This window comes from Gekko japonicus, unplaced genomic scaffold (genome assembly GCF_001447785.1).
Source record: "Gekko japonicus isolate JY-2015 unplaced genomic scaffold, Gekko_japonicus_V1.1 scaffold8174, whole genome shotgun sequence".
In the NCBI taxonomy this organism is placed as follows: Eukaryota; Metazoa; Chordata; class Lepidosauria; order Squamata; family Gekkonidae; genus Gekko; species Gekko japonicus.
The window spans coordinates 906-11,097 of record NW_015163880.1 but is presented as its reverse complement, the minus strand read 5'-3'; the positions used below and the strand labels follow the sequence as shown (position 1 = coordinate 11,097).

General features: G+C 51.6%; 1 protein-coding gene across 1 annotated transcript; it reads left to right on the top strand.

The window, feature by feature from the left end:
* The first annotated feature begins 2,631 nt into the window (after positions 1 to 2,631).
* On the top strand, positions 2,632 to 8,984 carry LOC107107664 (perforin-1-like). The gene is made up of 3 exons (XM_015407963.1): positions 2,632 to 2,708; positions 4,033 to 4,619; positions 7,200 to 8,984. The coding sequence occupies exons 2-3, from the start codon at positions 4,087 to 4,089 to the stop codon at positions 8,383 to 8,385; spliced, it is 1,719 nt and encodes a 572-aa protein (XP_015263449.1). The 5' UTR covers positions 2,632 to 2,708; positions 4,033 to 4,086; the 3' UTR covers positions 8,386 to 8,984.
* The last annotated feature ends 1,208 nt before the right edge of the window (positions 8,985 to 10,192 follow it).

Below are 10,192 nucleotides of genomic sequence, written 5' to 3'. Positions count from 1 at the left end.
AGACAGTTTCAAGAGGGGACTGAATAAACTTCCAGAACAAAGGCCCATCAGTGGCTGTTAGACACAAGGGATAGAGGGAACACACTGTCTGGGGCAGTGATGCTCAGTCTTCTTGGTGCTTGGGGGACAACAGTAGGAGGGCTTCTGGAGTTCTGGCCCCGCTGGTGGACTTCCTGATGGCACCTGGGTTTTGGCCACTGTGTGACACAGAGTGTTGAACTGGATGGGCTGCTTGGCCTGATCCAACATGGCCTCTCTTATGTTCTTATCTGGAGACCAGTTGTAATTCCAGGAGATCTCCAACCGTAGGGAACCCTACGTGAGGTGAAGGAGGCTGAGAGACAGTTTCATGGGCAGCTTTTTGACTTGTAAGTGCAAGGAAAGGTACACATGGGAAATTATCTGTCTCGGCCCTCAAATACATGCGTGACAAAATTTATCTGGGAGCGTCTCACCACGAGGTGGTGTCTGCGGTCTGGAGAGGAACTGTAAATTACTCCTGTAGGCTGGTATCCCTACGGAGGCCCCTCTCCCTTCCTCAACCCCCATCCTCCCGAGGCTTCACCCGCAAATCTCCATGAATTTCCTGAGCCGGGGTTGGCTACCTTAGTAGAGGCCAGGCCCCTGGGCTTGGCCTTCTCCTTCTCTTCCTCAGGTGGGTCTCCTAGCAACCGCACCGTGCTGCCTAGGTCGGCCGGAGCCGGGAGTAAGGCCTCTCTTGCTGCCCTCGCTTTCCCTCTCCTCCGCCGGTGGTGCTTGTTGGGCGGGCCGTGCCCAGAATGGAGGACCCGGACTGGGGGGAGGGCGCAAGTCACGAGTGTGGCTGCCGGCTTGTGTGAACGCCGTGGAGCCTGAATGCAAGCGAAGAAGTACGCACAGCTGCCCGCCACCATGCCGCGGACCTTCACACTCCGCCTAGCCGGTCTTTCCTTGTGGGTGGACAAGCCCTCTGCCTGAAAGAGAAAAGAAGCAAGCACAATAAAGATGACGTTCTGTACATCTATTAGGGCCAAGCTACAGTTAGCCCTGCCAAAGTCACGGTGTGAACTGGAGATCTCCCAGAATTACAACTGATCTCTGTATGCTTCAGATCTGTTCCCCCAGAGAAACTGCCTTGCTTTGGAGGGTGGACTGTAGGACACGGCAGCCTCCTGAGATCCCTTCCCTCTACATAGCCCATCCCACCCTCCCCATGGTCCACCCCTCAAAATCTCCAGGAATCCCCCTATTCAGAGATGGGAACCATGTCGCAGGATGCATACAATCTACTAGCAGAGTCTCCCACTTTGTTTTTAAAAGGCAAAAACAGACATGGGGAAATGGAGGGAGGGTTTTTTAGCTGGGGCTGCATCGTAGTGAGTTGACTGAGAAAGCCCAGAGAAATGATGAGTCAATACAGAAAAACAATGAATGGCCCCGGTCACACGGGCTGGAAAATGCGGGGGGGGGGAAGCGGGGCTGTTTGTCCCGGGGGAAACTAGCGTGCGACTGTGCGATCAGACGTCCGGTTGAGGTCCCATCGAGGTCCCGTGGCTAGGGGGGAGGTGCCGATCACACCACAGGCAAAGAAGCGGGGCGGCGAGTCAAACGGTTTTTTTTATTTTTAACTTTTTTTAACTGAAGTGTGCGCATGCTCCGTTGGGTGCTTGTGCGCATCCGTGGAGCCTTGGGGGGAAAAATGACCTGTTTGCGAGGGGACATGGGCGGGCGCCGGATGCCACCAGAAACGCGATCAGACGCCCGCCGTTGCCCCGCGGTTTCCGGAAACTAGTACCACGGAGGTACTGGTTTTTTGCCCCGGATCTTCGGCGGGAAGCCTCGGGTGAGCCACGGGAGCTCTACGCTTCCCAGATGTGGCGGTGTGATCGCGCCCGGAAAATCCGCCTATCTTCCGTCTCTGTAGCGTGGCTAATGCTCCGTGTGACCGCAGCCAATATAAAGCAATTCTGGGAATAAGCGTGAAGAGAAAAACTGCTGCAGCTTGGCACCAAAAGGACGGGAAAGCCTCCATCCTGTGACAGGTCACCACTTCCCCTCAACTGTTGTGACTCAAGTGATGTTTCTTTCTTCTGAGTACCCTACCGATGCCCCCACAACCGCTGCTCAATTACTTTTAGCAAAAGCTCAAGAATCTTCAAAGATCTCCGAGAATCACCACCACTGATCATCAGACAAAGGAGATCAGCTCCCCCAGAGGAAAAATGACTTCTTTGGAAGGTGGACTCCATGGCTTTCAACCCCACTGAGATCTTCCCCCTCCCCAAATCCCACCCTTCCCAGGCTCTAGCCTCTAAATCCAGGACCAGGAAGGGGAATCCCACCCGTCTCCCCCCATACCAGGGTCCTGAGCCAGCCCCCCCCCCCCAATGTGGGAATTGAGTTTCAACAGGGAAGTCCCAACGCATGTATGGTTGGTTGAGAGGCCCTGAGGTGATCTCTAAACCACATCCTGGATTTTTTCATGGCATCAATTGCCAACTTTAGAGGCTTTTATCTATCTGATCTTTCCTTCCCTTTTCAAGAAACATATTATTTCAATAAAAGGGGGGGGGAGATTACTTTCACTTCTGCTCATCTTCTCAGATGCTCTGTGATTCATACGTTCAAAAATGGGATATATAAAGGTGGAGAGAAGAAGACATTTGACTTTCGGTTTAGCTTCCCCAGCCTCACGGACTTTCGGCTGAACAACCCTACACAGTCCTCAGGTATGTACAGGGGAATGGAGGAGACCTTGGTCTAGAGTAGGGTTGCTATGTTCCCCCTGGCCCACAGCAGGGGAGGAGGAGGAGGTGGGTTGCCAGATCCAGGCTGGGAAACTCCTGGCGATTTGGGGATGTAGACTGGGGAGGGCAGGGACCTCAGTGGGGCGCAGTGCCATAGAGTCCAAAGTCTCCATTTTCTCTAGGGGCATTAATCTCTCTAGTTTGAAGATGAGCTGCAATTCTGGGGGATCCCCTGGTCCCACCTGGAGGCTGGCACCCCTAGAGGGGCTGCCAAAGCTTACAGAAGGGGTTAGGGGCCCATGAGATAGCCTGGAAGCCATACCATCTGGAGGAATGTTTCCATTTAGGTAGGCCACTTGGTCAACTGGTTCCTTCAATGGGGCTCCATCTACTCCAGTTGCCACTAAAGGTCTCCAAAACTGGCTTCTCAGACTCTGTCCTTCCTCGCCTCTTGTGGGATCTTTTGACCCTGCTATTTCCTTTTCTGCCCTGACTGTTGTGCCACGGTGGGATTCCATTCCCAAAGCCCAGGGTTGCCAGTTCTAGGTTGAGAAATTACCGGGGATTTGGGCATGGGTCCTGGGAAAGGCAGGGTCCTCAGTGGGGTATGTTGCCATAGAGTCCACCCTCCAAGTTTGATGCCCCTCCCCCTCTGCTAGGTCACATAGGGCCCGTCCTGCCCGTGTCATGGCCCCAAATCCAAACTTGACAACGTTTCACCAGAAAGCATTTTCCTGGGAGTGCGGTCTTTGGTGGGCTGTAACTCGGACCCCCCCCCCACAAGTTCGATCTGCACGTAACTTGTAGGGTGTAGGGAGGGCATCCCAGGGAGGTGTGCCATGAATTTGATGCCTCTAGCTCACACAGGGCCTGTTCTACACACTCCTGAACCCACACCCAACACCTCCTCAAAAAGCACTTTCCTGGGGGTACCTTGTTTGGAGGTCCATAACTTGGACTCCCCAAGTCTAATCCACACGTATCTTGTACGGCATGTGGGGGAGCAACCTGGGGAGTAGGCCATGAGTTCGATGCCTCTATCTCGCACAGGGTCCGTTCTATACACTCCAGAACCCGTGCTCAACATCTCCCTGAACAGCACTCTCCTGGGGCACCTTGTTGAGGGGTCCCTAACTTGGACCCCTCAAATCCAATTGTCACCAAACTTGGAGGGCAGGTAGAAGAGAGCCTGCTGGAGAAGCCCAGTGATCTTGGAGCCTCTAACACTGGGGGGGGGGGGCTGCCTCTGCATCCCAAATTTTCTGAACTGGTTTGGTTTGCGAACCTTCTCTGCTTGTCTCCCCAGGGTGATTAAGAAGCCCAGCGGCCCTCCAGGACGCAGGACCCCCTCTGGGCCGCCATGTCCGGGCTGCGCTTCTTCTTCCTAGCTGCCTCCTTAGGATTCCTCTCCCTCCTCAAAGTGGCAACCTCTAGCCACTGCCAAGTATTCCCCAATGACGACTGCCAGAAATCCACAAGCTTCGTGCCGGGGCACAACCTGATCGGCGAGGGACTCGATATTACCACGCTGAGAAGGAAAGGGGCCTCCGTGGTGGACACCAGCCAGTGGCGGGGACCCAACGGGACCTGCAACCTGTGCCGGAATCCGCTGATGGACCGGGAGATGCAGAGGCTCCCCTTGGCAGCTGTCGGCTGGCGGGTGCATAGCAAGTGTGACCAGCGAGTGGCCACTTCTGTGGAGCACTCAGTGTTGGGTGTGGCAAACGCCATGACCACGGAAGTGACGGACGACTGGAAGGCGGACTTGGAGTTGCCAGCAATCCAGGCGGCATTCGGTGGGTCTCGGTCCCCGATAACCCTTCGCGCTCAGGAGTACTCCCGGAGGGACAGTTACAGCTTTATAAAGCATGAGACGTTCTGCACATATTATCGGTGAGTATTAGCTCTGCTGCGGCACCTGCAGGCTAAGCAGTCTGGCCAGGGCTCATTCCGTAGAAAAAGAGGTGCAGGAGCTCATTAGCATAACTCATTTGCGTATGCCACACCCCCTGACATCACTGGAAGTGTGTCAGAAGGCAACACCCACCGCTCAGGCTCCACTGGGCTGTTTTGGCTTGCTAGCTATTTGGGGGGGGGGCATGCAGATCTGTCCTCACAGAGGAGAGCTTGTACCTGAATAGAACTTGGTCTTAAAGGTGCCAATGGACTGTTTTGGACCGGGGGTCGGGGGGGGCTCTGCAACGTACTTGGCTGCTTCTTGGTCTGACTGAGGGCTGCTGGGAGCAGGGGGTGGGGCTTGTTGCATGTGCCCGCCCCCTGGGCTCTTTACTGCCGGAGCTCCGCTCCTGTGCGCTCCTGCAGGAAATGACCCCTGAGTCTGGCCATGGAGGGGGCCGTTCCGTTGAGAGCCAGCGCACTGCGGTGTAAGCACTTCAGAGACAAGCAGAACCTGCCTTGAAAAACTAGGACTTTCAAGCACTAGCAAGGCCCCCTGTCTTCTTCAGCAGTATTTCATCTTACCTGTTAGGGATGCCAATTTGGGAGGGTGGAAGTTCCTGGTGATTTGGGGGTCGGGGGTGGAGCCTGGAGACAGCAGGGTTTGGGGAAGGGAAGCACCTCAGCCGGGTACAATGCCACAGAACGTGCCCTCCAGAGCAGCCATTTTCTGCAAGGGGAACTGATCTCTGTCGTCTGGAGATCAGTTGTGATTTGTGGAGGTCTCCAGGCCACACCTGGAGGCTGGCAACCCTACCACCTATGTAGTGGGACGACGAGGGCGACATTTGCCAAAAGGAGTCCTGCAGTGCCAAAGCAACATCATGTCCATTCTACCAGACTCCCAACACTCTACTGATTCTTCTTTGGTATCACCTACTGCCTCTTTTAGGAGCTGCGGTGGCTCAAGTGGTTAAGACGCTGAACTGTGGGCTGTGGAAGGCCGGTAGTTCAGCAGTTCGAGACCCGAGGGTGCCGATGGAGAAATACTGGGATGTAAAAAACAATTTATTTTGCTTTCACAATTACTAAGGTTGGATAGACATTTAGATTGAATTTAAACATGTATAGATAGACAGATAAAAAGTTATGTTCCCCGAAAGAGTTATGTTGTTAAAGAATTGGAAAAGGAAAGAAAAAAATTCAAGAATGTAATAGGGGTTTGAGCACTGTGGGAAGTCAGAAGGGGGGGAGATATTTGGATAAAAGGATATGAAAAGTTTGTTATATGACGTAAAATTTTACTTATTATTATATCCTAATAAAATTGGGGGTTTTCTTAAAAAAAGAGAGACCCGAGTGTGCCGCATGATGGAGTGAGCTCCCGTCTCTAGTTCCAGCTCCTGCCAACCTGGCCGTTCGAAAGCAAGACATTGCAAGTAGATAAATAGGTACCACTTAGGTGGGAAGGAAACAGCGTTCCGTGCACCTTGGTGTGTTTAGTCATGCCAGCCACATGACCACGGAAATGTCTTCGGACAGCGCTGGCTCTTCGGCTTGGAAACGGAGATGAGCACCGCAACCCTAGAGTCGGATTCGACTGGCTTTCGAGCAAGGGAACCTTCACCTTTACCTTTTACTGCCTCTTTTACCTGGAGACGGAACCTGACACCTTCTGCATGCCAAGTAGATGCTCTACCGCTGGGCCATGGCCCCCTCCCACCAGCTTTGTGGTATGCCCTCTCAAAAGGTTTTCGGATTGAGCCCCCCACCCACACTCCTCCCCATGGCCTGGCCTGCCTTTAACAGCCCAGGTTTTGTGCTCCCTCCACCTAATGCGTGAAGGATGACTGTGATGGAGAAAATACACGCTTCACACACTCCAAGATACCCTCTTATTATAATTCCTTATTTTCCAAAGCAGAAAGCTGAGGGTGAATGCAGGGCCCGAAGCCAAGCCCCTCTGATAAGTTCAGACTTAATTGGGGTGTAAACACTGACAGAAGAAAGTGCTTGTGAAAAGATATTTTTAAAAGCAGACTGACTAGCCTGATCTCATCAGAGCACAGAGCTAAGCAGGGCTGGCCACAGTTAGTACTAGGATAGGAGACCACCGGGGAAGTCCAGGGTCACCATGAAGAGGCAGGCCATGGCAAACTACCTCTGAAGCAATGTTCCCTCTAAGCCGTGGAGTCTTGTGAGCAAAAATTCCACTTTACGAGCTACCGGCATTAAAGTTGTGGGCGAGCAATTTGGCTACTGCATAAATTAGTTTGCTCTGGAGCCCTCCTTCCTGAGCGAAGACAAAAATCTGTGAGCTAGAGGCTAAAAAACGGTGAGCGAGCTCACACTAACTCAGCTTAGAGGGAACGCTGCTCTCTTGCCTTGAAGACCCCATGGTCCCCGGGTCACCATGAGTCAGCTGCGACTTAATGGCACACAGTTATTTTTGTAAAACTATTTTTGCGGGCTTCCCGGAATACCATTTAGCACAGCCCTTGTCAGGAAGACGTACCCTCAAGCGGTGTCTGAGGCACACCAGTCTGTTTCTAATCTTCCGCTCCTCTTCCTGAGCAGGCTAGGACTCCCACCCAGACGCCCGCTGCTGGCCTCTCACTTCTCCCATGATGTCAGCAACCTGCCCAAGGAGTACCACCAGAAGGAATACCAGGGCTTTATCAACATCTACGGCACCCACTATGTCAGCCAAGTGGAGCTGGGTGCGCAAAGGCGTCACCTGTATTTCGTGCAGAACTGTGCGGCAGCCTTGGGTGGCCTGACTGTTTTTGACCTTGAGAACTGTTTGACTTCGGAGGCCCTCTACAGTTCCAAGTGCCACCAGCTCTGGAAAGGTGCCACGAAGGGAGATTCGGGAGACCCTTTTGTTAAGTGGCACATGGAAGTGATGGGAGGAGATGAACCCGAGAAGGTGTTCTTGCCGGAGGCCCAGAACTTTTCAGAATGGATGAGGAGTGCAAAAAGGCACCCCGAGGTGGTATCTTATTCTCTGACATCGCTACACACTTTGCTAAAAAGAAGCGACCCAAGGAGGAAAGCACTGAAGCAAGCCATCAGCGACTATATAACCGAAAGGGCCCTGAGAAGGAGCTGTGACGGACAGTGCCCGTACAATGGCTTTCGGAGTCGGGAAGACCACTGCGCATGTATGTGCCACGCCAACGACCTGCACGACAACATGTGCTGTGCCCGGGAGCGGGGTAAGGCCCGCCTCAGATTCTACATACGAAGAGCCGCCAACCTTTATGGGGACGACTTCAGTGGCACCGACGGCTACGTCAGAGTGCTCTTCCAAGGCCGGGCAATGCGGACGGAGATCATTGATGGTGATAACAGCCCCCAGTGGCATGAAACCCTGGACTTTGGGACCGTTACACTTGCAGACCGCAACACCTATAAGCTGGAGGTGTGGGACAGTGACCCCCATGAGGATGACCTGTTGAAGAGGTTTCAGGATGAAATGAAGGCAGGGGGTACTGATGAACGCATAGGATACCTAGATTATGGACACATTGAGTTCAGTTATACGCTGGAGTGCGCTCCATCTCTGGGTGGCCCCTCATGTCAGACCTATATCCCCCTGAAGCGGCCGGCTTCTAGTTCCCGAAATACTAGTCCAGGTTTAACTACCCGGTTGCGTCAGGCACGGGATTTGGACAGAAACAGACAGCTGAAAAACAGGCCCGGAAGAGGTCCAGCAGAGTCAGGGGAAAGCCAGGAGGTATCTGAAGGATCGGGGAGCTAAAAGTCACACCCCCAGGTGAGGATAGGAAGGGCTCTCTGAAATGTGGTGTTTTTTCAGACCCCGCCAACCGTCTGCACCACCCAGAAAATTCCCCTTTGTGGCACGAAATGTAAAAGTGACAGTCCCAAAGTCCAGGGTTTCATGCCAGCTCTCTTTGAGAGTTAACTGAAACAGTTAAAGAAAAATTAGATGAATTGCTTTTCAGTAGAGGTTAAGAGTTGAGATTGGCCTTCTTACCTTGCTTGATCAGATGTAATTCATAATGCACCTGCTGACTGGCTCATTTGCACTTGCTTTGTTGATCTCATGCTAAGTTCAGAACCAATCACATATCTAGATAGTAACCATAGGATTACGATAGAAGTCTAGGGGAGGTCAAGACTGATATTTTTCTATAAAAACACAGTATCGTGATAAGCAGATATGATTTCTCTGTATGGAAGTCTCAGAAGAAGATTAGGTGAGATTTCTGTCTGTGCATCATTAAGACATATATGATAATCCCTAAAGGCGGTGAGACAAGAAAACCTGAAACCTGGTTTGCTTTTAAAGATATTACTCACTATAATACGATTAAGCAGTATTAGAAACTGTGATAATTTTAGCACTTCTTTTCACAGTAACTGTGTACTTCTTGCTGTCTTGCATAATAAAGATGATTTCTTTTCTCAATAAAAGTCTCTGAAGGTTTTCAGTCTGGTTTGCTGGTTATAATCCAAAGAGCCGAACTCACCCCTTAGTTGTTTGTACAATCAGATTTAAAGGTGGATAGACAGCCTTTAATAGATAAATCCTGGAGAATTCTGCCAGTCAACATTTCTGAATAGGCAAAGTCCTTTTAGAACTGTTGGTCCAGGTTCTCTAACCGGGTGTGGAAGTGAGCATCTTGTTACACTATTATCTTAGTCAGGGTCTGAGTCCAGTGGCACCTTTAAGACCCACAAGTTTAACTGCGGGTATAAGCTTTCGGGTGGATATGCACACGAAAGATAATACCCAGAATTAAATATAGCTGGTCTTAAAGGTGCCACTGGACTCAGACCAATGCTCCCTCTAAATTGTGGAGTCTTGTGAGCAACAATTCTACTTTGTGAGCTGCTGGCATTCAAGTTGCGAGCGATTTGGCTGCTGTATAAATTACTCTGAAGCCATCCTCCCTGAGCGAAGACAAAAATGTGTGAGCCGGAGACTAAAAATCTGTGAGCTAGCTCACACTAACTCAGCTTAGAGGGAACACTGACTCAGACACTGTTCTGTTGCTCCAGACCAAAAGGGTGACCCACCCGAATCTCTCTGACTGCTCCGCCACACTAGCTGCGAGAGCCCAGAGAGGCTCCTGAGCCCCCTTTGTTTTCTAAAAGAGGAGATACGTCCCACCTGCCCCCTCTGTGCCGCTTACTTTGTGCTCCTTTCCTCCATTTGGTCCTTACAAGACCCCTAAGTCGGCTACGCGGAGAATCTGTGAGTCGCCCAGGGTCACCTGCAAGACATGGGCTGCGGTCACACACACGAAACAGTCCACTTTCAATGCACTCCCAGTTCACACAGCTTCCTTCTAGAGCTCGTTGTATTTCTTCCCACAACGAGCCTTACTTCTAGTATTAAAATAAATGTTATTCCTCTTTAAGGTGCTATTGGACTTTTTTTAGGAACCTGTCCAGACTAAAATGAAAGTGATGAAACATAATTGTGAAATTAGTAGGAAGGCTGCATGCAAGAGGAGATGGGCAGAGTGGGAGATGTGAACTTCCAGGTCCTGTTTCCTGGTTTCATTTATGAGCGTGAACTGGCGCACTATGCTGGACTA

What these genes read in the sequence shown, in the direction of transcription:
- LOC107107664 (XM_015407963.1), top strand. Translation starts at nt 4,087, where the DNA reads ATGTCCGGGCTGCGCTTCTTCTTCCTAGCTGCCTCCTTAGGATTCCTC. An exon ending in ACGTTCTGCACATATTATCG is followed by an intron (nt 4,620 to 7,199) that starts GTGAGTATTAGC and finishes CTTCCTGAGCAG; the next exon opens with GCTAGGACTCCCACCCAGAC.